This window comes from Phyllostomus hastatus, unplaced genomic scaffold (genome assembly GCF_019186645.2).
Source record: "Phyllostomus hastatus isolate PE091 unplaced genomic scaffold, TTU_PhHast_1.1 phas_contig_150, whole genome shotgun sequence".
Lineage (NCBI taxonomy): Eukaryota > Metazoa > Chordata > Mammalia > Chiroptera > Phyllostomidae > Phyllostomus > Phyllostomus hastatus.
Window position 1 is genome coordinate 4,928,826 of NW_025333611.1, and position 27,444 is coordinate 4,956,269.

General features: G+C 62.0%; 1 protein-coding gene and 2 long non-coding RNA genes across 3 annotated transcripts; 2 read left to right on the forward strand and 1 right to left on the reverse strand.

The window, feature by feature from the left end:
• On the reverse strand, positions 1 to 27,444 carry NEURL1B (neuralized E3 ubiquitin protein ligase 1B). Its single transcript, XM_045820435.1, has 5 exons — positions 27,270 to 27,444; positions 10,260 to 10,805; positions 6,672 to 7,391; positions 5,133 to 5,258; positions 1 to 4,808 (listed from the first exon to the last, which is right to left on the reverse strand). The coding sequence occupies exons 1-5, from the start codon at positions 27,298 to 27,300 to the stop codon at positions 4,564 to 4,566; spliced, it is 1,668 nt and encodes a 555-aa protein (XP_045676391.1). The 5' UTR covers positions 27,301 to 27,444; the 3' UTR covers positions 1 to 4,563.
• On the forward strand, positions 7,378 to 9,634 carry LOC123806963. The gene is made up of 3 exons (XR_006783553.1): positions 7,378 to 7,416; positions 9,185 to 9,250; positions 9,407 to 9,634. It is a non-coding gene; the product is annotated as an uncharacterized LOC123806963 (long non-coding RNA).
• Positions 18,813 to 23,028, forward strand: LOC123806959. The gene is made up of 3 exons (XR_006783552.1): positions 18,813 to 19,005; positions 19,419 to 19,580; positions 21,463 to 23,028. It is a non-coding gene; the product is annotated as an uncharacterized LOC123806959 (long non-coding RNA).

A 27,444-nucleotide genomic window follows, 5' to 3' on the forward strand; every position in this document is an offset into this window, starting at 1 on the left:
GTTGTATTTTTTTTTTTTAAACAGGAAACTTCTGTTAATATAAAACAGATAAAAACAGACAAAAAATCCAAACACACAACACAGAAAAAAAGCACAACACACAGGAACCAGTGCAAACCCTTCCCAACCCACTTTGCCCCAAGTTTTATCACCTTGATTACAGTTCCCCAAAGGTCGGACCGTATTGGAGAGGTCACAGTATTGAATCAGAAAACTATGGACAAGAAGAGCAAGAGACAGTTTTCTTAAAAAGATGTGCACACAGGCCGTGGGGTGCCGGGAAGGGGACGCTCCCCCGCTCCGCCGCCGGAAACGCGGTGTGGAGGGATTTCAGCGGCTACCACGGGTTTCTAGAACACCACAATGCACGCTAGTCCCCTGCCCTACTTTTGAAAGTCGCTTTTAAAAAGGATAAAAAGTGCACAGACACTTTCATAAGGCACAGACAGATTGTCGTACAGGTCACTGCATCAGGGACTTGGAAAAGACAGCGAGAAAACGAAATGCCGGGAGGCCCCGCGTTCCCGAGCCTCGGCCCCTCTGCCAGAAAGGGGGCAGAGAGGGGGTCTCGTGGGAGGGTATGGCCCCCGGGTCTCTGAGACGTCGCACGAACGACCAGGGTCCTCCAGGGACCATTCCCAAGGCCTGAGAGGAGCAGATAGCCGTCTCCTCACGTGTCCCTGGCGGGACCTGAGGGTGGTGGTCTCCCGGGTGGGGACTTTGGGGGGGTCTGCCCCAGGCCATCTGGCAGCAGCTCACCAACGGTGAGGCGCCCAGCATTCCTAATGCAGAGGAGGCCGCTGGCAGGAGGCTGTGGGTCCGGAGACCAGCGGTCGGGCACTGGCTGAGACAGACCCCGAGGGACCAGCAAGGCCAAAGAAGCCCCAGTGACGTCTGCCCCGCGCGTCTCATCCCCCTCAAAGCCTGCGCCTCTGGCCTCAGACCTCGGGCTCTGTCCCCTCAGCTCTGTCCCCCGAGCGTCCCACCCCTCGCAGGCATTCGGCAGAGGTCTGTCGAATGACTGTGTGCAGGTGCATGTGTCTTATCCACGCCCTGAGCACTCATAACCTGACTGCTCACTTATCAGCAAAACTTTCATGAGTACCTATTACGGGCAAGCCGTAGGGGCGGATACTGGAGGGAGCAAATCAAACTCGAGAAGTCGGTGCGTCTCCTGCTCTGCAGTGGGAGCTCCCTGCGGGCCTGTTCTTCAGCCCCGGTCCCCAGCCCTGTGCCCAGACACGGACCACACCGACCCGTGAGTGATGAATGGCTGGGAAGGTGCTGCTGCAGTTTGGGGGGAGCGGCGGCCCCAGCGGGATGAGTCCCAGAAGACTCCCAGGTCTGGGAGTGGACCAGAAAAAGAAGCTTCTTTTGACTTAGAAACAGCCTACTTTCTCAGGCAACTCAAAAAGAGCCAGCTGAGGCCACAACACAGGGGCATCCCCTGGTCTCCCCTGACCCACTCCGGGAGGTCAGGAGGCCCAGGAAGGTGCTGGGACAAGGCCTTCGGCCGTCCCCAAAGCTGCCCCGCACGGATGCCCCGGGGGAACAGGTGGAGGCTCCGGGGTTGGACCCAAACTCCCGCACAGCTCCGCTTAGTGTGGAGAAGGCGACGGACAGACAGACAGAGGAGCCTAAAAGGAAGGACACTTGTCCTTCTGAAGTGTGGGTAGCTTGGGGGCCACAGCCCGGGGCTGGGACCCTCCACCCAGGTGCACTGGCCCAGACTCTCCAGGGGTCGCTCGGATGAGTGTCCAGGAAGAAAACTCAGGCAGCCCCACCCTCCTGGACCCCGGGCCAAGCACTGGAGAGAGGGGATTCGGCGCCGCCCACCGCTGGGTGTGCGTCCCAGTCCTGCCTGCACGCCCTGCTCTAGGATTCCACGTCACTCCCGGGACCTCAGTTTTCCTACCTGCCAAGTGGGGACAATCCCATTGTTCATTGGTTCTAAGTAACAGGACTTCTTCCCCCACCTTTCAGGAGCTCTGACCGGGATGCGCTGTGCAGCTGCGGCATCTCACAGCCACAGCTGGCGGCGTTTCCCTCAGAGGCACGTAAGACGCTGTGGCTCACTCTGGCTGCGGTCGGGAACGGGCCTGGTTCCTGGGGTTGCCGTGTCGCGGCACCTCCCTCTCGGCGCTGAGACGCGGGAGAAACCGGAGGGTCCCTCTCCTTCCTTCTGCCCCCGTCTCAAGACCAAGCCCGAGAGCCCAGCGAGCAGCTCCTCGGGAGGGAGCGCTGAAGAAGTCAGTTCAGAGCATCAGGAGATGTCTGCTTTTTAGGAGCAAAACACGCCCTTCACTCCTCCTGGAGGCAGGAAGTTATTTATAGCAACTGCAGAGCAAGTCAGGCAGGCCACTCACTCCGTTCACCCAGGTGACAGGTTGCCAGGGGCGCGGCCGGGCCCACCCTGGGCCCAGGCCCTCCGCCGCTGGTTTCCGGGTGGTGTCTGTACGTGACCCTGGCTGGAACCCGCGTCGGGGAGGGGTCAGGAAGGGCAAGTGGCAGGATACTATGGGAGCTGGCTCTCCAGGCCGCCGAGACCCCCGGAGCTCGGGACTGTGGCCCTGGCCGGTCAGGGGGCCTGCCGCCTGGAGAACTGCCGTCTCGGGGGGGCTGGGGGCCACAAGCCTTCCCACACGGGGCCTGCGCCCACAGCCAGCACACGGGGGTGGCGGGAGGCTCCAGGTGACCAGGTTCAGCGGGGCCCCGAGCGCTGCCTGGATTCTCAAACTCTTATCTTGGCAGCTCCCCCAAGGATTCTGCTGCACAATTACAATGGGGGGGGGGTGTTTCCCAAATTCCCTGGGGGAAAAGGACCTGCCAGGGGTTCGTGCAGGGGACAGAGCAGGATCTCTGCGGTTGGGATCAGAACACTGTGACCGCTCCCGGGCAGAGAAGCAGGCTGCAGCATCGTCACCAGGGCACCGGCCTCACGGGGCCTGACGGGGGCGTGGCCCAGCGGGGCTCTGAGCCTCTGGACACCCAGCGAACGGGAAGGCCTGAGCTCCGAACGCTCTCCTTCCGCTGCCTCCCTCGGCAGATGAACGGCAGGCGAGGAATTGTAATAGAAACAATACCTGCTCTTTGCAAGGCGTCTCAGGCCCCTCGGAACATTGTGCTGGTCCTCCCAAGACCTGCGGAGTGGGCAGGTGCCAGGCTTCCTCTTGGTCAGACTGGGGACGGAGAAACAGAGGGACCCCAGGGACTTGTCCGAAGGCCCAGCCCAAGGCAGGACAGAGACGTGCGGCCCAGAACGGGGGGCCAGAAGGGAGGAGGCGGCAAGGGCAGGGCCAGGGGCCTAGCAAATAGCCCTGGGTAGGGGGACAGGTCCAAAGCCAGGATTCTCAGTTAGTATCTCAGTTACTAGTTAACATCCCAAGGACCAATGAACACCTTAGCAATCAGCAAGTGAGGATAAGCTAAGAACAAAGACGGTTGCAAAGCCCTGGTCCCTCCTACTGTGCCCGCAAGCTGCCCTGGCGGTGCCCGCAGGCCCGGGGTTACAACAGGAGGTGTGGGGAGCTGGCTGTGCCCTGCAGTGGCCTCTCCAGCTCCAGGTGAGACCCTGCCTCTCGGTTTCTTTCCCTCCCCTCGCCCCCCAGGAAAAGATAACCTGTTGCTCGTCTTCTCCTTGGACATGGTGGGCCGGTGCGGACCCATAGCATGTAGGGACAGAGTCAAATGCTGTGTGCTTATTATTAGGCTGCTGGGGGGTGGGGGGTGAAAAGGCTTCTGGGGGCGGCCCTGCCCGGAGCTCCCCGATGGCTGCAGCACCCATCAAACTGCCTCTCCGGGCCGCAGTTAGAAACCGAAGAAGCAAATTGTTCTTTTATGTTCTCCGCCCACCTAACCCCCAAGGAGTTGCTGCTTTGGAGCTGTAAACAGTGAGTGATGCTTTCCTCCTCTGAGAAAATCTGAGTGTCCCTTTTCCATACCATCCGAGGGCGTTCCGTCCGGGGGCGGGGGCAGGCTGCATCCGTTCGAGACCAGCTGACGTCACAGCTGCAGAGAGGGAGCCACCTCTAGGCCCGCGGACGGACGGAAGGACGGACAGCCTCCGGACCGCACACCCCTTCGTGTCCCACAAACTCCCGGAGCCAGGACCCCTGGGTCAACACCGACGCACCCTCTCTCTCTCCTTCCCGTACACATGCCTTCTCCCTCCTCGGTCACCCTCCTGCCCCTCCCCCTCCTCAGACACGCATGACAGCACCGCGCACAACTCAGCCCGCCCCCAGCAAAAAGCGTTGCGCGGGGGACACTGTTCCCCAGCCGAGAGGTCAGCAGAGAGGTGGGTGGTCTGCCAGGCAGTTCCTGAGCTTGCGCTTGGGGTGGCATTTTGGGGACAAAGCACTTTGGAGCCACAAGCAACCCTCGCCCGGCCGCAGACCCCCAGGGCCCCGTCTCCATGGCTGTCACGCCTCTTGCCCAACACCGGGGAGTGACAGACGAGATGACCGCTGCCCCTGGACTCCCTGGTGGCCGTGGTGGTTGCCGGGCCCCGAGGGGCTGCAGTAAGGTGACCTTGCTCCGGCCGAGGCCCGTCCGCGGGCCCGGCTACGGCCGGTAGATCTTAATGACGTCCTTGATGGGCCGCCGGCAGATGGGGCAGCAGGCCCGCGCCTGCCGCCTGAGCCGCAGGCCGCAGCTGTGGCACAGGCACATGTGTCCGCACGTGTAGATGACCGTGTCCACCTCGCCGTCGAAGCACACCGTGCACTCGCCGTTCTTGCTGCCCGCCGGCTCCGGGGCGGGGAACACGGGGGAGACCGGGGGGCTCAGCGGGGAGCTGGGGGCTGTCACTGCAGGGAGGAACACCGGGCCGGACCTGAGTCACGGGGCTCACGGGTGGGTTCGGCTGGGGCCGCCCCATGAAGGCGAGGCTTCAATGGCGGAGCCCATGGTGGGGTGGGGGGGGGGGCAATTGGGAGGCACCACGGCTGGGTTTTCCTCTGGGTTTTGGCCCTTTTTCCTACCCCGTTACCCCCGAGCATCAAGCACCAAGGTCACCCTTTGGGGTGCCATGTGTTTCTCCTCCCTCCAGCCGAACGCAGGGCGGGAGGTGCGGCCACAGCCCGGCCCCTGCCCCTGCCCCCGCCCCCACTCCAGGGTCTCCATTTCCTTACCCAGGGACGACTCGGAGGCCGAGGAGGACTGGTTGACGCTGAAGGCCATGTCGGAGTCACTGTCGTCCTGGGAGCCGCTGAGGGACCCCGACGGCGACGGGATCACGGGGCCGGACTGCAGGGTGCCTGGGACCAAGGAGACCCCGTCAGGTGGGCGCTGCTCTGTGGGTCCCCGGCTCTGCGCCGCTCTGCACCCGAGCCCCCCGGGCTGTCTCACGGAGGACGAGAGCTACCCCACGGGATCTGAGGGACTCGTACAGGCGTGCTGGACACCTGTCACTTGCCTGCCCTGCCACCATCCCCCTTTATCTCTGGGCCACGGCACTGGGGTTTGTTTCACTCACACGGTCCGGGCCGGGCCAATAGGAACTCCCATCCCTTGGTCTCAGAGGCAGTCCCGGGAAGGCCAGCAGGCGCTGCCCGTGACCGTCCCCTCCAGCTCTCGGGAAAGGGCTCATCCTGCTGGGAGCTTAGCCTGGCACTGCAGGGCCTGCCCGAGCGAAGCCAGCACAGGGGACCGTGAACTTCCAGGTGGAAAGAGGGACCCACTGCTAATGGCACCCTTTCACCATCTCGATGAAACCACAGTCGCCATCGTTATGGTCACTACCTATTAAACTCGCTGTGGGTGGGAGCACCCAGTGCTGAGAGCGCTGTGCCCACCTCGCTGTTTCAGCCTCACATTCCTGGTGTGAGGCAGGTAATTGCTCCCCTTCCACACAGAAGGAAACACAGGCCTAGGCTGGCCCAGCGACCCCATGGCTGACCGACCACAGGGCTGGGGCAGGGGTCAAATCCCTCTGTCCTTCAGTTTGCTTATCAGTAGATGGGGCGGCAGATGGGTTCACGCCCTCCGCAGAAGGGCAAGTTGGGTGAGGTTACGTGTGACATGCTCGTCATCTCTGTTGTCATTCGGACTCTAACCTTCTTGGACCATGAAAATGGAGCCGCACCCTCTGGGAACCTTCCCTGACACCGCCCCCTGCCCCCCCGCCCCCCGCCGCCTCCACCGGGCGAACAGCACCCTGGGTGGCGCCTGTGCCCTGCCCTCCGACTGGGCCCTCCTGGCCCGCAGCTGGCGGGTGCCTCATGTCTGCCCAGGGCACGACTGAAGGCGAGAGTCGCCTCAGAATAGGGTGGCTCAGGCCTCCGGGCCATTTTCCGTGGACGAGGTTGTTCTCATTTCCTCTGTTAAGTGTAGCTGTATCTCCTTTCTCTCCTACACTTCGTATGCATTACACACGTGAAGAAATAACAAACCCCCCACCCCCGTCACAGCAACGGGAGTAATAAAGACTGCACTGGCTACTTACCGACAGCATAAAGCCTGCCAGGCCCTGACAGTGGCGGGTACTTAGGGGGTGTGGACAAAGGGTGCACCCTGGGTGCCCCAGAGCACTTGTGGGAAAGACCTCATTCGGGACCCACCCTCCTGGAAACTCTAGGTGGTGGTGGGTGGTTCCGAGGCACGCTCACGGGTGGGAACCGCTGGCTGGGCTTCAGCCCCGGCTCCAGCAGCGGCGCGGTCGGGGCACTCACCGAGGAGGCGCAGCTGGCCGGCGGCACCCCCGCGCACGGCGAAGAAGGCCCAGAGCGCCTGCGTGGTGTCCACGCACATCAGGCGGCCTCGTGGGCGCCCGTTGACGCCCAGGTGCACGTCGCCACCGGGCCGCAGCGTGAAGCTGAGCGAGTCGCCGCCGCTGGGCACTGGTCCGGCGCGCGCCACCACCCAGTATTCCTTGCGGTCGAGCAGCGAGTCGGGGTCGGCGGGCAGCTCGGTGGGCCGGAGCCCGCCTGGGTCGCAGGACGTGATGCCGAAGGCCAGCGCGCTGGGCGCCTGCAGCCCCGGACGGCCCACCTCCACGAAGAGGCTCTCCCCGGGCCGCAGCGGGCGCTCGGAGAAGACCAGCGTGCGGCCGCCGTCGGGCCGCGGCGCGCAGGCCACCTTGCGGTCAGTGGACAGGCACACGTCGGGCCCGCGCATCGCGTGGAAGCGCAGGTCGGCCTCGAGCAGCGCCGGCGACGACGCGGGGCGCGGGCGCTCGCGGGGCCCGCACGGGATGGCGGAGACCGCGCTGTCGGCGGGTGGGGGGCCCGGAGCGCGGGCCAGTGCCAGGTGGCCCAGCTTGGCCACCACCTGGTTGTTCTCCAGCTCGTTGTTGTCGAAGTTGGCGGCGTCCAGGCTGCCGGGCGGCGGGCAGGCGCTGAAGCGGGCCTGGCTGATGCGCGCAGGTGGCAGCGTGTCGGCGAAGGTGCTCTCTGTGCCGGGACAGAGGAAGGCCAGGTGAGCACATGGGCCCAGCCACCAGAGCGCCCGGCCCCCTGAGCCCCCTGCCTGGCTGCCCGTCAGCAGGCTCCGTCCTCACCACCCTCCCCGCTCCGTTCTTTCTCTGGTTTGTTTGTGAATTGATTTAAGAGTCAGGGTTGTACAGAATCGGATTCAGCATGACCCTTAGTTTCTTTACACATTCTTACCTTTGGAGTGGGCAGCTAAGGCCCTCCCTCCCTCCCTCCCTTCTCTTCACCCCTCTTCTCCTGCACCTTTTTTTCTCCCCCCTCCACCTTTTCTTCCCTCCTTTTTTCTCCCTCCTGTCTTCCCTCCTTTCTTTCTTCCTCCTCTCCTCCCTCAGAGGTTCCCATACTTTTGAAGGTTGAAAGGGCACTCGAAAACTCTTTATGGTCTGTTTCCCCAGCTGGAACACAAGCTCCAGGAAAAAGAGGGCCCCCCTTTTTGCCCTGTATCTGCAGCCTTATACGGTGACGGGCGCTATCTGAAGCAGGAGTTCGCTCCTTTCATCCTCACACAGCCCGCAAGGTGTGTCCTGTTATTTCTCGCCATCGAGCGAAGAAGGGAGTTGAGGCACAGAGGGGTCCAAGACTGGGACCAGGGTCACACGGCCGCCAAGTGGCAAAGCCAGGCCAAGAACCGCGGCTGTGTAGTGGCTCCTGGCCCCAGAGAGCCGGCTCTCCCACACAGGCTGACTCTGAACAGTGGCAGCCTGGAGCACAGCGCCTGGGTCATGCTCAAACCCTGAACACAGAAGGTTCCTGTAAGGGGTGGACTCCCTCTAAAAACGAGAAACTAAGGGGGAGTTTCTTTCTTTCTTTTTTTTAAAGCATTTTTTAAAGATTTCATTTATTTATTTTTAGAGAAGAAAGGGAAGGAGAGAGAGAAAGAGGGAGGGGAACATCAATGTGCAGTTGCTGGGGGCCGTGGCCTGCAACCTAGGCATGTGCCCTGACTGGGAATCGAACCTACAATGCCTGGTTCGCAGCCCGAGCTCAATCCACTGAACTATGCCAGCCAGGGCTCTTTTTTTTTCTTTTTTAAGATTTTATTTATTTCTTTTTAGAGAGAGGGGATGGGAGGAAGAAAGAGAGGGAGAGAAACATCAATGTGTGGTTGCCTCTTGCATGCCTCCTACCAGGGACCTGGCCCGCAACCCAGGCATGTGCCCTGACTGGGAATTGAACCTGCGACCCTTCGGTTCTCAGGCCATTGCTCAATCCACTGGGCCGCACCAACCAGGGCCCTAAGGGAGAGTTTCTTAAAAGCCACAGCCGTGAAAATATTTTTGCGCCATTTTTAGCGATATGAAAACATGTTCTTGAGACTACCTGTTACAGTGAAGTAAAAAGGCAAATTAACAGTATTTATCCTTCAGGTCGTAGAGGCCCTTAGACTTTGGTAGAGCAATGACTGCTGGTCTCCCTGGCTGGAACGTGAGTCCCTGGAGGGTGGAGTCTGGGCGGGTCTCTCAGCAGAGCATTCTCGGGGCTCTGCCCTGTACTTGGTAAACAGCCCTCATTACCATGTAGTTTATTGCATGGATAAGGTCCATCCCATCGGAAAGAAAGAAAGTCATTAAAGTATTATAAAGTTTTTTTTAAGTGATTAAAATATTCTTATTAGCTCTAAGTAAACAAAGCAAGAAAACCTGTTCCTCAAACTGTAAAACCAAATCCCTGGAGCTCGGATTTTGTTAAACGTTACCATTCTATAATCCATTCCGTAACTGATATCATGGAATAAAATACTTCTTCCTTTTTAGTTTGTCCAATATAAAAGGAAGCCAAGTTCACGGACATGCGTTCTCAGAAAGCCTGGCCCAGCCCCGGTGAGCGTCTGTCTGGTATGGTACCCCACACTCCTACCGCCCCCTACAGGGCGGAGGCTGCAGGGCGGCCGTCCGAGTTCGGACCGGCTCACAGACCAGTCTGGTTGGCCTCCTGGTGTTTTATCAATTATTATTATTATTTTTTTTTTGCTCTAGTTTCTGAAAAGCTGACCTCTCCAGCGAGTACAACGAACACTGACCACCCAGGTTCACAATGACCAATTCACGGCCAGTCTTGTTTCAGCGGCACCTCCGCCACCTCTCCCTCCTGCGTTATTATTCTGAAGCACACCCCAGACGTGCCACTCCATCTGCAAAAATCTGTGTGTCTCCCTCTCGATGAGGGAGGCCCACTTCCACCCGCCCCGGTTCTCACCACCAGGAAGCAGCCTTAGTCACCGCCGCCTCCGCCCGAGCCAGCGCCGCACTAGTCTGCCCCCTGCCCCGCCCCCGCCCCCGCCCCCGCCCCCCAAGGACCTTGCGCCACCTAGAAGTGCGCTCATTTCTCACTGCCTGACCGTGGATACTGGAGGACTGGGGCATACATCTGGTTGCTGAGGGAGGGAGGGAGTGGATGTGCGAGTGAAGGAATGAAGGAGGGAATGAATAAAAACGTGTGAATGAGGGAAGAAGGGAGCATGTGGGCAGCGGAGAGGAGGGAGGAGCGAGGGAACGGATGCAGGCCTCAGCGAGTGAACGAGCAAACAGCTGAGCGCAGGGGCGAGCGGGGGAGCCCGGGCCAGACCACAGACTCCGGACCCACTGGGCTTTCCAAGTCAAGTCATTGAACCTCTCTGTGCCCCAGTTTTCTCAGCTGTGTAAGAGGGACGGCCAGGTGTCCTGAGAAATAAGTGTTAAATATGTCAGTTGCTTATAACTGTGCATGGCGAAGTGAGCCCGCAGCGCTGCGTTCGAGAAATACACATCCGGGCGGGCAGAGAGCCGTGGCCTGGGCGGGAGCAAGCGGCGCCCCGCCCCCTCGCTGCAGGGACCCCGCGGCCTGACCTACCGAGGAGCTGCACCTCGTCGGTGATGCCGTAAACGTCGATGAGCGCCCAGAGCGGGCCGCCCACGGCCACGCCGCAGTGGAAGAGCACGGGCTCGCCGTCGTTGACGCTGTAGAAGACGCGGCCGTGGCGGTCCACCCAGTAGGCCAGCACGGTGTCGCGCAGCGCCAGGTTCTCAGGCAGGGCCTTGGCCCAGTAGCCGGGCCGCGTGACGAGGTCGGGGCAGGCGTACTTGGGGATGTCCTGGGGGCTCATGAGCGACGGGTCGTGCACCGTGAAGCCGAAGCGCAGCGCGCCGCTCCAGCCCGGGCGCACAGCCACCAGGCGCAGCCGCACCTGTTCGTACAACCGGATGGGCCGCTGCGTGAACGTGACCCCGTTGCAGAAGCTGTTGCGCCGCGTGGCCCGGCGCGAGTGGCCGTCCAGCCGCACGTTCTTGCCCTTGGCCTGTGCGTGGAAGCGCGGGGCTTCGCCCAGGACGGGGCGCCGCTCGAAGCCGGGCCCGCAGCACTGCCGGGTCGCCAGAAGGCGCGCTGGGGGGCTCGAGTCTGCGGGGAGAGACAGGCAGGAGGGTTAGGGCCCCTCGGAACTGTGCGGCCCCTAGTCGCCTTTTAATAATCATCTCCGTTTAACCTTCCGTCTTAATTAGACCAGCAGTTGATAAACTTGAGAAGGTTCCAGCCACCCCAATCAGCCCAGTCCTACCACAGCAAAGTCCCTGTGCCCACTTCACAGATGAGCAAGTGGAGGCTGCGTGCGCGCAGCCCTGTCCAGGGCTGTTTCACTCCCGGACGGACCAGCGCCCATGGGCCTGTCCCACAGCAGACAGGCCGGGGTCACCTGACTTCCTGTTCCCACGACATCTTTCCAAATCTTCCTCCAAGGGACACTTGCGGGTTACAGAGTCAGGCCAAAGGCCACAGGGGCCTTGGACTCTTGGGGAGGAGTAAGGGGTCTTTGGCTGCTTTTCTCTGCGTGAGTTTTGTTCAAGAGCAAGGCAGGAAAAGCAACAGAAAGAATGCGGCCTCGGGACCCCCTGGCGATAGAAGGGAAGGTGACCCAGTGCGGCCCTGGGGGCCCCGCTCTCCCGTCCTTCCTGGCCCTCCCCCAGCCTGTCTCCTTGCCTGTGGAATGGGGCCATCACTGAACTCACAGCTGCTGAAAGATCAGGTGGGTGAAGTTTCTAGAATGTTTCCTGGCACAAAGTATGTGCTTATTAGGCAACGAACAGTGCCCTGATACAGAGGTTCCGAGGAGACCCACGCCGGAATCCGGTGACTTCCAATCCCCTTCACCCACAGACAGTGAAGGCATTCTTTATAAGCGAGGTGGCTCTGCTGGAACACGCACCGTTCAGGGTTCGTTTCCAGGAGAACTCTGCCCCAGAGGACCTAGAGAACCTTGGGATGGTCTCTTTTGAAGGATCTGGCTGCTGCTGGCCTTGAACCCTGGTTGCCTGGGACTGAGACAAACGCGTCATCCCTCCCACCTTCCCTCCTCTGCCCCAGGGGCAGTCCCTAGGGGGGCTCCACAGCCGGGGAGCGGGGGAGGGTGGGTCATTACCGCCCGAATCTCTGCTGCTTGTTCACAATGTTTTCACGGCAAGTGCTCGTTAATCACAGGCCACCCCTGGCACACACTGGGAGCGTGTGTCACCCGTGGGAGAAGAATGCGCCCCAGGGAAGGACAGGCCACTGCAGGGACCACTCCTCCCATGCCCGGCCCGGGGGTCACTGTGCTCTGCGCATATTTGGGGGGGGGTCAGTTAATACTGAGGCTCCTGGGAGCGAGGACGGGGGAAAAGCAAGAGGGAGAGGCAATGACAGGGCAAGTGCCCCAAGGCTCCCCCTCCCCGGGCCCAGGGGAGGGCCCCAGGCGCTGCGGGAGGGGGCGGCGCTGAGAAGCCCAGGGGCCTCTCTCCCAGCAGAAGACCCTGGCCCACAGGAGACAAAACACAAGGAGTAAAGCCAAGGCCTCACGTAAGAAAAGGAACTTAAGGGACGCGAGTCATCCATCCATTTGTCAAACGTTGAGTGAGCACCCAGTCCACGCACGGGAAACACAGCAGCCACCGAGACGGATAAGGGGCCTACTCGGTGCTGCTGCCATTCCAGACCGCCGTGTGCAGGGGTGACCACAGGGCCCAGAGGAGGCCCCGGACTCCACCAGGGGCTGGGGACAGAGGGTGGCGCCCACAGAGCCGGGTCTCGAGGGAGGGGAGGAGGGAATGTCCCAGGCTGAGGGGACACGAGGGGCAGGAGGGGGAAGCGGGACTTTGTGGGGTGGGCAGGTACTAGGGGAGGTGTGGCAGAGGGTGTCGGAGGTTGGGCAGCCACTGCCCTGAATAGGTAGGGGGCGAGGTTGCCATGGACACCACCGGGACCAGACAAGAAGGCCCCGAATGCCAGCCCGAGAGGCACAGCTTGCACAGCGTAGGGGTCAGGGAGCCATGGAGGGCTTCCAGTGGGCAGGCCAGCACTGCCTGCCAGGGAGGGGCCGAGAGGCAGCAAGGAGTGGGCACACAGAGCCGGGCTGTGGCCCTCTCCCGGAAGGTAAGAGGAGCAAAGGCCCACGGGAGAGCTATTTCATTAGCGCATAACTCAGGCGGGTGGGGATACGTGAAAATGCCCTGGAAAGGCAGCCCAAGGGTTGCAGAGCCGATGTTCTGCCTGCACGCACACACACACACACACACACACACACACGCATGCCGTGTCCTGTCCAAGCCACCAGCTTCTGGTGTCCAGCCGGCCGGAGTCTCTCCAAGGTCCCCAGCGCTGGCCGACTCTCCAGGAAACATTAAATATGACCACGGATCAAAGCCCTCCTGAGCGCCAGAGACCACAAGCCACCCTTATGTGATTATTTTGAGCTGCCCCGTGGTGGCTGTTGCTTTCCCAACCTTATCTCTCCATCGGAGAGTTTCTACACCAAGCGGCTCGGGAATTCTAAGCAGATGCTCCTGCCCAGCGGCCTCGTGATCCGAACGGGCGCTGGGGTGGGGAGAAGTGCCGCTCTGTTACTATAAGGGGAAGTTTCCTGCGAAACCCACTATATGTTAGGATGACACGCAGCCAAGTAACCAGCGAAGTTTACATATTTGTTTAATCTTGATTATATGACCCAACTTCCTTCAGGGAAGGAGGGATAAACACGATTTTCTCCCCCCCCTCGGAGGCCCAGAGCCCTGATGCGAGTTAAAGAAAACCAGAGTGAAAAAAAAAGTCTCTAAGAAGATGTGTTATTTACACGGATTGAAAATGCTGAAAATGAAAGAATAAGCAACCTCCAACTGGTACATGAATATCTGCTTTCAGCTCGGCTCTGGGGAAGTGGCTTCTAGAAGGAACAGAAACACGGGCCCCCGGAGAACATCCTAGTTTGGAGACGTCGGCGGGGAACCTGAACGTCAGCCCGCTCCCCTTCTCTGGGTCCCCCCCACCCCCGCAACCCCGCCCCGGCTAGACCCAGACGACCGGTGAGAGCCACCTGCACGCGGCGAGATCGCCGAGGACGAAGGAGGCAAGCCCGTCAGGCACTCGGTGTGTGGCACATAGTAGGTGTTCACTAAACACTTGGTCGCTTTTTAAAATCACCTTATTAGAGAAGAGGTTTATTCCCGGGTCGGGGATATCTGCTTGTGGGTTCGGTGAACGCATTCTGAAACGTTTCTCCAGTGCAGGGCCGGCGGCCTTGGCCAGGAAGGGCCCCTGGAAAACCCTGGGGTTTCTCTCCCTTGGTGTCCGAAGACGGAGGCCTATTTTCGAGCCTTCCCAGCAGTGTCTCCAGTGTGCACTGTACCCCGGCCCCGACTCCCCGCCGAATAAAGCTCGCTCAATGCCCCAGCCCGGCCTCCCCTTTGCTCTAAAAAGAGCCCGAGGAAATGGCGGTGGCCGCCAGGGTGACGGCAGAAAGCCACGGCTCCGGCTCCTCCGGCCGCCGGGATGGCAGCTGCCAGCGCACTGGCACTCAGCAGATGGCGATCCGGCTGAGATGTCCGGCAGACTCTGACCGCAGGGAGGGAGGGGCGCTCCTCTCACAACCAGCCTTCAACGGAGCCCTCCTCGCCGCGCACCAGCCCCGGGCCTCCCTTGTGGGGTTTGGGCTTCAGCACCACCCCACGCGGTCAGCTTCACCCCCTGCGTTTCCCAGGTGAGGAAACTGAGGCTCTGAGAGGCAGCAACTCGGGGCAGTGGCAGGAGGGCCGGCTCGGGCCGATGCCCCACACCCACCCCTTCTCCAAGGCAGCCCTGTAGCCCCTGGGGGCCGGGGGCCCGGGGCCGGGCCTTGAAAAAAGCTCTCTTTCTCCAAAACATACCTGCACTCCATGCACACCATTTGACGTGGGCCTCCTGGGCCCACCTAATGCCCACCTGCAGACCGTGGACCCCAAGTGAGAAGTCTTGGATTCAAGCCACATGTGCCCGAGTCCACAGTTCAGACCGACACTGTAGGCGGTATGAAGCCACACAGTGCATGTGTGTGGTGGCGTGCGCATTAGGGAGAAGAGGCAAGGCCGGCAGGGCCAGGCTGCAGTCTCCTCCGGCACCAGAGAGCACCTCTTCCATTGGCCGGTTTGAAAGTGGGCTAGAAAAACAGCAACTGACGCTCTCCAACCTCTGCCAAGTGGGACAGCGACATGCGTCCAGGGGACAGACGCCAGCTTAATGGACTTTGTTCTCTGTTGCAGAGGCCTGCTCCACCAGCACCCGGAATGGAGAGGGGCCAGCCCGCGCTGGAAACCGCCACCACCCCGCTCTCCTCCCCGTTTCTTTGCAAACAATATCGGGTCACCTCAGTGCAGCCAGTGACACTCCTGTCACCAGCTACAAGGAGGCCTGGCGAGAGGCCAGAGGTCACACAACACCACTTGTTGGGAGGAAAGCCGGCTCCTTCCAGGCCGGGGCGGCAGCCCTCTTTGCTCAAGTGGGCTGGGCATGCCGAGTGCCCGGGGGGTGAGGTCATCCCAGCGCCCCCTCGAAGCGCGCTGAGTGGCACCGGGATCCCCGGGCCTGTCCAGACCCCCTGCTGGGCCCCTCAGCCGAGGTCTCCTGATAAACAGGTCCAGGAAACTCCATCCTCAGAGGCGCCAGCTCCTAAGGCTGGGGGCCCCACCAAGGGTGGGAGGTAGGGGTGGGAATGTGCCCTCATTCTTTCTCGAGTACATCACTGCCTCCTTCAGCTGGCGTCCACGGAACATCCCCTCCACGCCAGGGCCTGTGCTGGCCGGCTGCAGGGACACGGGTCCTGATGAATTGCACACAGTCCCTGCCCGCCCCCCGCCCCCCGCCACCCAGAGCAGGGGGACAGTACAGACACCATGCCGGCACAGGGTGGTCCCCCAGCCAAGGGGACGCTTCTCAGAGAAGCTACTGTGCAGACAGAGGACAAAGGGCCGGGAGGATGGGAAATGAAGGAAAGGTGTGTTTCGGGCCGAGGGAGCAGCACAGGTCAAGGGGAGGGCCAGCTGAAGGCCCCTGGGGAACTGCAAGGGATTCAGGGCAGAGGGAGGGGGGAGGCTGGAGGGGGTACAGGGGCTGCGTCACAAAGGGCCTTAGAGGCCATGCAGAGGAGGTTGGGGTCCTCAGGCCGGCTCTGGGGGTCACTGCACTGTTTGGAGCAGGGAAGGGACCCTCGAGGATCCGCCTCTCTGAGGCTGAGATCCCAGCCCTGGGTGTCCCCGCAGAAACTGTCCCTCCCACTCTCCCCTACCCTTCAGGATGACCGGGCACAGTGGGAGTGAGAACAGCAGCCCGGGTTTTAAATGTTGCTTCCAACGGCTGCCCCCCTCCCCCACCGCCAGCCTTTCTCCCCCAGGCGGCTCAGGCACCTGCCTGCTGATAAGGGGCCCAGGCTGCCAGCTTTCTCCTTCTCTTTGCCAGGAGGGCAGCCACTCCCCCAGCCAGGTGCTGCCCAGCAGAAGGCCGGCTGCTCGCTCACCTCAGCCCCAGGGGAGCACCCACAGGGCGCCCTCCCCCACCCCCATCCTGACTTTTTGGAACCCTAGGCCCACCGCCCCTGCTTTCCAGTGTCCGAAGCAGCACAGGCGCAGGGGAAAACACCCTCAAACACCCCAGTTCTCACTGCTGGGGCGGAGGGAGTGTTTCCCAGGCCCCAGGCCCCGCGGGGCGGCCAGCCCACCCCTGTGGCACCCCCCGCCCCGCGTGTGCCAGGTGCCCCCCACGCAGCCCGTGCACTCATCGCCACTCCTGCTGGGTGGCTTCCAGACGAGGAAACCGAGGCCCAGGGAGGCGGGGATTCTCATCGGAGGCTGCCCGGCCTGGGAAGGCGGCGCCTGTTTGAGTCTGGCCCCGCCTCTTGGTCCCCAAGGCTGTGTCCTTCCTTTTTTATACCTACCCCTCCCCAAGGCCCCTCACGCGCCCCCTGCCTGCACGGGAAAGAGCCAAGACAGCGTACAAGTAGCACCAGCCACCTTCTGGCCGAGGGGGCGTGCCGGGCCCTGGCCGGGGCTCAGGGAAGGGCAGGGGGGTTGGGGGATGTCGTCAATCAGCTTGTTTGGAGCTGCTCAGAGGCCTTGGTTCGGAGGAACTTGGGACGAACAATAAACAAAGCGTCTAAAAAAGGAAAGTGGGTGACTGATGACGGGGGCGGGGGAATGGAGCCTAAGGGCCTGATGTCCCCGGGGTCTGAAAAAGGGCTGAGACTGGGCGTGGGGCCTGGTCTGAGAGGCAGCTCTCCCGGGGGGCGGGGGTGAGGCAGAGGCTGCAGCTGGCCCCCACGCACCACCCCTCCTGTGCTCCTCCCGCAGACCCGCTGCTGGTGAGGCAGGCAGGGAGGCTCAGAGAGGTTAGGGGAGCTGCCCCAGGCCACGCAGCCTAGACGTGCTGGAGCTGGAGCATTTGAACTCATGTCAGCCCAGCTCCCACAGTGAGGCAGAACAGGCCACGGCTGCCTCGAGGGCAAAGCGGAGAAATTACCCCCGCAGGGAACAAGGGGAGCACAGCGCCCGGCACACAGTAGGTCCTCAGCTAGCGCCCATCTCTCCCCTGCCACATCTGGCTCTCGGCCCCACCACCGAGAAAAGAAGTGACTCTGGGGCTGCCTCGTCCCCTGCGCTTCCTTCGCTGCAGATCCAGCTTCCTCTTTTCTGTCCCCCCCGCTCCGCCGTGCTGGCCTTCCTCCAGATGCCCGAGGGCTCACGGGAGCCCATGGGTGTGGGCCCAGGAGGCCTGCAGGGAGTCTGCACAGACCCCGGCCCCCTCACCTAGGGCGGGGAAGGACGTGAGTTGGAAATGCAAGCTCTGGCGCCTGACCAGCATCTCCATGTGCATCGCCTAAGCTCTGGTGACCCGAGAGATGGTAGCCCTGTGGACCCTCAGCACCGATGAGGGGGAGGGGCTGGTCCAAGGCCTCCATGCAGGTCACCAGCTGGGTCAGATTCAACCCAGATCCGCAGCCAATGCCCATGCGGGCTCTCGCCCCCTACAGGCACGCGTCGGACCTCCTGCAGCTCAGGTCCGGACCACCACGATAAAGTGAAGCGAGGTGCAGTGAGGGGTCCTGAGTGTGGAGTGGCCAGCCAGCCAGCGGGCGCTTTGGTAACCTGCCCCGGGGCCTGGAGAGGCGGGACCACTCAACCGCCCGGCAGGAGTGCCTGGGCCGGGCAGTCCCCGCCTCACACCCGTGTCGGGGGCACAGGTGTCTAGCCTTCCGGGGCCACGAACGGACTCCCTGCCTCGTGCTGGGCTGTGACTTCTCGTGGAGCCGCCCATGTCGTCCTCATCACAGCCCCAGGGGGGAGGGAGTGTCACCATCCCCATCCTGAGATGAGGCAACCGACGGAGGCCCAGAGAGGGGAAGAGACTTGCCCAGGCTCCCAGGCTCCCATGGCAGAGACACGGGTCTGAGATCAGCAATCGAGACCGCTGCCACAGCAGGGCCCCTTTTCTAGCCGCCTCTCTCGGGATGCCAGCCAGAGACGCCCTCTGTCATCGCCATGTGGCCCCGCGGACAGCTCTGGTCCTCAGAGTCCCGATCCAGAGAGCGGGAGGTGGGGCGTGGTGAGTCTGCACCCTCCCTGGGCCCGGGAGCGGAGCCCCGGGTGGCCTGCATGCAGGGAGGAGGGTCCGCGCCATCTCCAGGGATGTGGGGACCCCATGCTCCCATTTCCTGCCCCAGAACGGCCCGGGCCTTGGAGAAGAGGACCACTGTCCTCTGCAGTGGAAAGTTACCCAGCCGCACAGGCTCCCGAGACACAGAGTATGTGTGTGCCCACCCACCTCATAAATCCATCGTCCTTGGGGGAAGAGGAAAAAAAACGCACGCCCGGGGGATATAATTGTGGTATAAACAATGTGTGATGTTGAGGATGTAAACAAAACACACTTGTTAATAGTGATGGGCGTTCTGCCAGTTTGGAGCGCCTGACACCCCCACCCTACCATTTCCCCCAAATGGCTTACTCATTAAAGAACTCCCCCCCCGCCCCGCCCTGCAATGCCCAGAGGTGAGGCTGCGCCGCGCCGAGTCCAGTTATAAGGGTGAAGGGAGGAGGGTGAGCTGGGACTGCCCCCCAAGGATGGCCGGCTGTCCTAAACCCCACACAGAAACACCTGTCGCTGAGGCTGGGGGGTTGGGGGGGGGTGGGAACAGGCCTGGGCAGGTGGCTTCGTCTTCTGTGCCGGAGTCTCTTGATCTCTAACCGTGGGGCTGAAGCCTCCCATCACGCAGAGCTGGCAGGAGGGTTACGTAAGCAAGAGCGTGAAGGGCCCTGCAGGTGCCCAGCAGGTGAGCGCTGAACAGCACTCCTTGTGAACCCCAGGGTCAAAGGCACCTTCCCGGGCAGCGCATCCCCGGTCCACCCGACGCTCGCGTTGCCTCTGCGGTGTCCACATCCGGCCCCAGCTGGGCTGGACACCAGGGGGGCCCCGGCCGAGGGTGCACCCGCCCCCTGCCCTCTTTCCCCTCCCGACAGCGCCCACAGTTAGAAAGTTCTCGCTTTGACTAAGCTGAAATTTGCCTCCACGGCATGCCCACACACTGGTCACGCCTGCCCTCGGTCCCCAGTGCCGGTCCCCATCAAGTCGGTTGGCTGGCCTCCGGGAGCGGCAGGCCACCCTCGGCTCCGGGGGTCCCCAGGCCAGGCCTCTGGGGATTTGTCACTCCCCTGGGGATGACAAGGCCCTCGCTCTGCTGTCCAGAAAGACCTCAGAACAGCAACCAACTGGCTTGGAAAGGTGGTGGGAGATCAACACACCAGACCTTGGGGGATGCCCGCCAGGGTCCCCACAGCCGCCTGGAGACTGGCCCCGCCCTGCCCTGCCCTGCCTAGAGGTGGCGTGCGACACAACGTACAAAAGTAGGTGAGCAACTAGAAACAAGTCTCCAGGATTTCCAAGTGCTTACAGATCCCTGCTCAAGACGGTGAACGCTTCCAGGGCAAACATGCAATGCCCCCAGTCTGACCCCCGCCCCCCCCCAGCCCCCCTGGTCACCCCGGTCAGTGTCCACCCCACACCGACACCCCTTCCGTCCAGCGGACTGCCCGAGCTGTGTGCCCTGGGGAAGTGGCTTTCCCTCTCTGTGCCCCTCTCTCTGCTCTGGCAATGTAATAACAGGACTAATAACTGAAGCTGTCTCACCGGGCTCGTCCCGAGCGTTACTTGCGGGGACCCGCTGGGACCAGCGCCCGGCGCAGACTGGCCGCACGGTACAGCTCAGCGCTTACCACGCTTCTCTGGTGCGTGTCTCCCCCGGGGCCCGGGGCTCCTCAGGGGCGGGGGGCTTGCTCGCCCAGTGAACGCACAGTCCCAGCAGGTGCCCCGGGGGAGCGTTCACTGTGCCAGACTCTGCGCTGCCTCAGAGGCCGCGTCACTGTCCCCGCTCTGCCGAAGAGGGAACCAAAGCCGAGAGCTGGGTCCGGCAGCTTATCTGGCTAACGAGGGGGCAGGGCCGAGACGCCGACCCAGGGGGGATCCAGGAGCTCAGCCCGCGCTGTCACCAGCTCTGCTGACAAGGACAGCGCGGGGCGGGGGGTGGGCAGCACGTGCGGGGCGCCAGCGGCTCTCCCCCGGCCTGCTGCCCACGCCGACTGACCGGTGGGCACTGCCGGGGGCTCTGGGTGGGAGGACCTCCGCGCTCAGGGGGATGGGTGTGGATGTGCCGGGTGTGACACCTGGCCACACCTGGCCACGGCGAGTGTGGGTGGCCGGCCTCGGGTCAGCTTCCACCAGGCAGGCGGGTCAGGAGGCTGAGCCCTTGCTGGGCAGGAGGAAGGGGTCGTCCTCTCTCCAGGGTGGGATTCCCAGGGCCTCCTCCACCTTCTGAACTACAGATTTGGGGGGGGCGCTGGGGTGAGGTGGGGTGGGGGACCGACTTTTTCGCCAGAGCAGCTTCACTCTGGCTGCTGTGGATGGAAGTCATTCCCTTTCCCAGGACAGAGAAGACAGAAAGATGCACCTGTGAACCCACTGCCTGAGGCGGGCAGGACTCCCGAGGGAGGGAGGGAGGGGCAGCGCCCCCTGGCGATGGAGCCCGGAGCCCCGCAGGCCTGGGGTCAGATTCTGCTCGGCCGCTTCCTGGCCGCCTGACCCAAGGCAGCTCTCCTTGCCGCCCTGAGCTCAGTCTCCTCGTCTGTGAAATGGGAGGCTACTTCTGGAAGGCTGGTCTCGATGGCTTAGACGGGACGACCCAGACGCAGGGTCTGGCGTGGGGCGGGCGTGCGGAGGTTTGACCACTTGCCCCCCTGTGCCCGGCGGGCGCTGCCCACCTGCAGGGCTGCACCAGGCCCGCCCCCTTTCTCCCCTCTGCTCCCCACTCGAGCACACACCTGCCTCTGGGCTTCTATTTTAAGCCGGCACAGAGTGTCTCTAAGTACAGAAAGCCTTTGGTCCAAAAGAGGGCAGAGCTGACTCCTTGCCCCTGGGGAAGATCACACAGCCTGTCGTGAGCGGTCCTCGAGGCCCAGCCCCGCGCCAGGGCTACGTCCCTGCTGGCAAATGCATGCGGCATGTCATGCAGGCAGGGACTGTGGCCGCTGGCCTGCAAGACACCCCGCCTCATGCCCTGACCCGGCCTCTGACCCCACACACCACCCCCACTTGTACTGAGACCCCCAGAATGCCACGGCTCCCCACATATGGCGTGCTCTCTCTCCCTTCAGGCCGTCACACGTCTTGCATCTCTGCCTTGAACAGCCATTCCTGGTCCCTTCTCTTGGCTAACTTCTCTGCTTTCTGGTCGCAGCCGGACAGCACCTCCTCCAGGAAGCCTTCCTGCATTCCCCAGGCTCTCATGACCGCCCTGGGTTCCCCCTCTCCCAGTTACTGCTGTAGCTGCCTGTCCTTGAGGTCTCTCCCACTAGATCTTGAGTCCCTCCACCCAGGCGGTGACCCCGGGACCAGCACAGAGCCAGGCCTGGAAGTCTGGTGGACAAAATAAAACCGGAAAATTCAACCTGTCAAGAAGATTCTCCTCATCAGACATCAGGTGTCTCGGAAAGAGCTCAAGCATCCCTTGGTGGCTGCTGTCAGCTCGCATGGAAGGGACACCCCCTGCAGCCTAGCCCTTGGCCAAGGGTTCCTGGTCACTGGGGCTTTGAAGGCAGGAAGTGAGGGCTCCTGTCAGCCAGGCCCGTCCAGGCCCCCGGGGGGCAGGCCTCTCCTGCCTGTGGGGACAGCCAGTGCCCCGGGCACTGTGCTGAAGACTGCCTGCCCCATTCCAGTTCATTCTCACCACCGCCACCCACGGGGGAGCCTCCCCCTGCTCCCCATTTCACAGCAGGGAAACTGAGGCACGGCAGGAAGTACCTCGGCCAAAGTGACTGCACTGCGGAATGGCTGAGCTGAGATTTGAACCCAGGCAGCCTGACTCCAAACCCTCGTTCTAGACCGGGGCACCTGACCTCCGGCTGCTGCTGGCCCTCGAGCGGCCTCCTCACAACCCCTCCTCACTGCGACCCACGGAGAGAAGCCGCATTTCACATTGCAGCACGCACGCAACACCCACCTGCAACAAAAGTGCGAGAAGCAAAAGTGCTCTCACTACAGGGGTGCCTTCAGTATTTCATTTTTTACTCTAGTCTACAGCATCACAGTTTTTTTAGTAGCTGGTTGTGCACATGACCCATGGTAGATGGATCACTTGGTCTGGCGGCCAGGCCTTGCTGGGGCATTGGACACCGCCCCCGCCCCCTCCGAGGGGCAGGGCAGTGGCGCCTGTGCCCTCCGGCGACCTAGTCAGCCGCCGGTCCTGCTGTACTAGGGCATTCTCTTCCCCTCCCACCGCGGCCAGTTCCACGAGCACCGCCTGTGGCTGGTGGTCTCATTCACGGCTGGCCCTCCTGTGCCTGGCACACGACAAGTGCCCACGGCTGTCAGCTAAAAGAATGAAGGGGCACACTCGGAAAAATGCAGGGCCACCCCAGCCCGGGCATGTGGCACTGAAGTGGAGATCAGGGTGACCTTAGGGTGACCACAGAAGACCCCAAAGGCAGACAGAAAAAGATGACCTTCGAGGGGCGAGGCACACATCCAATTGAACTTGACTTCGGATACCACCTCCTCCAGGAAGCCTTCCCCTCCTGCCATGGCCCCAGAGCTTCCTCCTTTCCTGCCAGGGGAGAGGAAGAGTGAAGGGAGCAGAGCGGGGAGCAGGAAGAGGCACAGAGGACGGACGTTGTCCCTGCTGGTTCCAGACTCTCCTCGTGCACCTTTGTCACCTGTCCCACGCACTGACAGACCCATTCCTTCTTCCCCGATGGGCAGGACCGCTCCCCCTTCTAGCTCCCGTCCCGTCCCAGCATCCTCACGGCTGTCCCCCGGGGCCCTGACTCAGCGAGCCCCTGACAAGGTGTTGACAGCGTTGCGGGCTTCAGGGCGGCCGGGGGGAGCCCTATCACTTCCAGAGGCTCCGCTCGGGCCTCCTGCCCAGCTGGGTGGGGGGGAGGGCAGCCGGGCAGGATAAGACAGGCAAGCCCAGCTGAGCTTCGCGTTGTGACAGGGTAGAGGAGGAAGGGAGGTGTGGAGAGAGGAGAGTGACCCTGGGTGCACCGGCCACACAGCCACTGAGATGGCTGTAAGAGAGTGACAAAGGCCTCTGCTCTCCTAAGGGACGAGAAAGTCCAGATCCAGGGCAAAGGGTGGCCCTCAGGCCCTCGGAGCATCGCCCTCCCCTCCAGGGAGCAGCAGACCTGCCCCACTCGGGCCCCGGACCCACGCTCTCCTTTTCCTGGAGGCCCACGGGGGCAGCGTCCGAGAGGCCGGGGCGGGCGCAGGTGCTTCTGTCCTGGACACAGCATTTGCAGGCTGTCCACCTAGATCAGGAAGACCAGGTCCCCCTGACTCCAGAGAGTGCCTCTGTCCTTTGCCTCTCTGGGCCTCCACCTGCCTCCCTGGAAAATGGTGATAGACAGACCCCCTCGAGAGGGTGGTTGTGAGCATTTAAAGTGCACAGTCTGCACCTGGCACGGGGCAGTGCCGACACACCTCCCTCGCCGCACAGCTCCAGGTTGCCCAGCGATGGAACCAGCACTAAAGAGGTGGTTGGCTTGCCCGCGCACGGCTCGACTTAATGATTAACCAACCCAACGGGGAGTTTGAATCCAGCGTCTTCTCCAGCCAGAGCCCCAGCGAGCCCCAGAGGCAAGCCGAGGAAAGGGTCTGAAATGAAAGAAAAAGGAAAAGGGGGAAAACTTCTCCCCGCAGGAATTCCACCCTCTCCTAGCCGCTCGCCTTTACACTTTTTCCCCCTCCTTACAAAACGCAGAGGAAAGCCAGTGGAGTCCAGAGAGAAGGCTCACGTGGTCTTAGCAATTAAGACAGACCTGGGCCTTCCAAGCCCAGCTTCGCCACTGCCTGGCTGTGCGAGTTGGGGCAAGTGTCTCCACCTCTCTGTGCCTCAGTCTCTTCCTCTGTAAAATGGGGCTGGCACCTTACTGGGCCGGGTGGCAGCTAGAAAGAGAGCGAGCCATGCACACAGCAGGAGCCTAGCACGTGCTGACTTCCACGCGGAGCCCTGCCCGATTCTCTTCACAGGGCGTTCACCTGAACTGCTGACACCCTCTGCCAGGGCTGCCAAGGGGCATCCCCACTATCGGTCATAAAGAACGTTCCCTTTCTTTGGCGTCTCCTTACTGTACACAATAGCATGCTGAGCGGACTTTGGGGTGCCCGTACATGTTATCGGAACCATGGATCGGGAGGGTACTGCACGGCGGAGGAGGACCGCAGAACTTTGGGGCCGAACAAACTTGGATTTCAATCGGGTTCTGTCAACCGGATGAGCCACGCAAGCTGTGGTCTCCTCATCTGTCAGAGGAGACGGCGATCCCTCCTTGGCAGGGCCGTTGCAAGAATGAAATGCATTCATTCACGCAACAAATCTTTACTGAGCACCTACTATGTGCAAGCTGCCACTGCAGGTGCTGACCCTACAGCAGTGAAAGAAAGAGACAAAACACTCCCTCTTTAGACAATAAACAGCTAACCACACACACAGCGTGGCACATGGGGACGCAGGCGAAGGGGAAACGAGAAGCAGGGAGGAGGGAGAGGGAGCACTGGGGACAGGGACAATGGCAGGACCCGCCCTGGAGCAGAGACCTGGAGGAGGCGAGGGGGACAGCCATGCCGGGGAAGAAGGTTCCAGGCAGAGGGCTGGGCCAGTGCAGGAGCCTGAAGGAGAGCGTGCTTGGCGTGTAAAGGAAACCACATATGCAGCGGGCCTGGCACGGAGTCCAGGTACTCGGCAAATGCCAGCTCTCTATTTCCATCCCGTGGAAGAAACCCCACGCGTGCGTCCTTCTCCTGGGAACGAAACACAAGGATTTCTGCAGGGCGACGCGGAGCCCAGGGTCCTTTCAGCCCGAGATGCTGGCAACGGGGCTTCGAGGCAGGGTTTGGAGTCCCTGCCCGGCACCAGGCTCTGGGCTGGGCCACCGGCGAGGGTACGAGACGATCATAGTCTCTGTCCTCACGCCGCCCCAAGGCGAGCGGTGGAGGTGGGCAGCCCCAACGGGCTGCGGTCAGATGAACAAGCAGGGACCTAAGAAGGGACCTAGGTTGCAGAGCAAAAGATGGGATCAGGGGTGGGTGGTCAGGAAAGGCTTCCTGGAGGAGGTGACAACTAAGTTGGATTTGAAGAGTCGGACTAGACAAGGAAGAAAATTCCAGGTGTGGGGGGCAGCGCAGACTGAGCTCAGAGGTGTGAAAAACGGCAGGGCGTGTGAGAAAGGAATCTGAGGCAGGTCCCAAAACAGTGCACAGCTTTTCCTATTCTTGGCGGTTGCCACCTAGCGCGGCTCAGACATTCCAGCTCTGGCCCCTTCCTCAGCGCCAGTGCAAGCTTCAGCCCCGGTGCAGGGCCTGAACTGTCCACCCTCGCCTCCTGCAGCGGGTACGCAACCCAACCCCAGGCTCCCCACGCAGGGCGGTCCGGGCCGGAGCCAAGGCCCACGGGGATGGAGACGACAGAAATTTCCAGCTATATTTAGCTTACCTGGTGTCTGTGCTTCCACCCACACAAACCTGACCCACAGGTGGCAGAATGGCTTTTTTACTAGAACAGTGTAAGCGTTTCTTAATTAAGAAATTCTAAAAAGGGGCCCGCGCCTGCACATGGTGTCTCTTTGGCTGGCAGATGCTGCCATATTTGCCAACATCCCCGGGGCACCTCCTGACCAAGTGGGTGGGTTCTCCCCCAGGGGGCCGTAGCCCTGTCAGTAGGAGGTGGAGGACACCCTCTCTGGGAAGTGGACCTGGGTTCAAATCCCAACTCTGCCACTAACTGGCTGGTGACTTCACCTCTCTGAGAATTTGGAGGCGCGAGTGGCCCTGAAGGTGCCCAGAGGCTTATACGGTGGGGCTCTGTGGGGGCGTTGGAGCGGAGAGGGGCTGCGTGCCCCTCTCCTCCTGAAGCGTCTCAGTGAACTTACCCACAGCTGACCGGCTTCCCCACCGAGCGCTGCTTTTGTACTTTAAACGCACACATCTGTCCCCTTCTGCATAAAGGATGCCACCAACACCCAGCCTTCAGCCCAAATAAAGCCTTATTTGAAGGACTTGGGAGATGAGAAGAGGGCGGGCGCGCAGACTGGGGTCTTCCCCCGGACTCCCCACCCCCCCCCCCCCGTTCGTGGTGTGACCTTGGGCGAGTCACTTTTCCTCCTCTAAGCCTCAAGTTCTTCATTTGTAAAACCGGAATACACATCGTTCCCATGAAGCTCCTTTGCATATCTCCTTTGCAAAGACGCCAGGGTATGCAAAGCCCGGGGTGTGGAAAGTGTCCGGGTGCGCAGAATGCGGGGCCCAGAGCGTTCGCACGGCGATCCGTTCCCGTCATGATCCGGTATATTGTAGTACGGCCTCCACCGCTTCCCAGCTCCCACCCTTTGAATCCCCTTCCCCTGGCCCCGGCAGTTCTGCGGTGGTGTGTTAACTAGGGGGCGATGCGCTCTGTAGCGGTGACTCCGAGGGGCTCGAGTCCCTAGCTGAGCGGACACCAGAGGAGGGCGCAGCCGGGGTGCGCGTGGGAACCTGGCCAAACAGAGGCAGCCTGTGCAGCGGGGGCGCCGGGCGGCGGTAAACTAGGGTACCCCTGAGAGCACACTCCCACCCCCACCACTCTCAGCGGCTGCAGTCTCCACACAAGGGCGGCTCTGGCCGTCGGAAGCTCTTGGGAGACCGCTCCAGTAACCGTCCCCCCACCCCCCATCCCGGGGGCGCCCCGAGCTTCCTCATCAGCGCCCTCAGGCTGGAACAAAGGCAAGGGGGCGCCCAGCATCGCCCCAGAGGCCCCTTCGTTCCTCTTGGCAAAGCCGGGAGAACGAGAACGGGGGTCCCCAAGGTAACCAGGACGCGGTACCCGCCCTCCCGGAGCGCAAAGCCCAGCCGCAGGGCGCACGCGGATCCAGGGTCCGAGAGGCATTGTAGACTCCAGCCCGCTGGTCGCTGAGGGCCCCCAAGCAGGGGTGGCTCTCCGGAAGTCACCGAGAGGGTCCCCCAGGGAGAGGAGAACCCCAACGCCCGCCTCCCGGGCAGGGCTCCCCAGCGTACCTGGCAGGGACCTGTGCACGGTGTTGCCCATCGCTGCTTCGGGGCGCGGCGTTGGCGGCAGCGCGCTTAGGGCGCACGAATGCTAATTACCCAGTGGGCCAGCGACCCGGGCCGGGGTCGGGCCGTGGGGCATCGCGGCTGCACGGGCGAGCCTGCGGGCGGCAGCTGGGGCGGG

Bases quoted from the DNA above. Each gene is read 5' to 3' on its own strand.
- NEURL1B (XM_045820435.1), bottom strand. From the start codon at position 27,300: ATGGGCAACACCGTGCACAGGTCCCTGCCAG. The intron at 7,392-10,259 runs GTAGGTCAGGCC...GTCCCGGCACAG, and splicing joins CGACGAGGTGCAGCTCCTCG to AGAGCACCTTCGCCGACACG. The intron at 5,259-6,671 runs GTGAGTGCCCCG...CCTTGGTCCCAG, and splicing joins CGGCCAGCTGCGCCTCCTCG to GCACCCTGCAGTCCGGCCCC.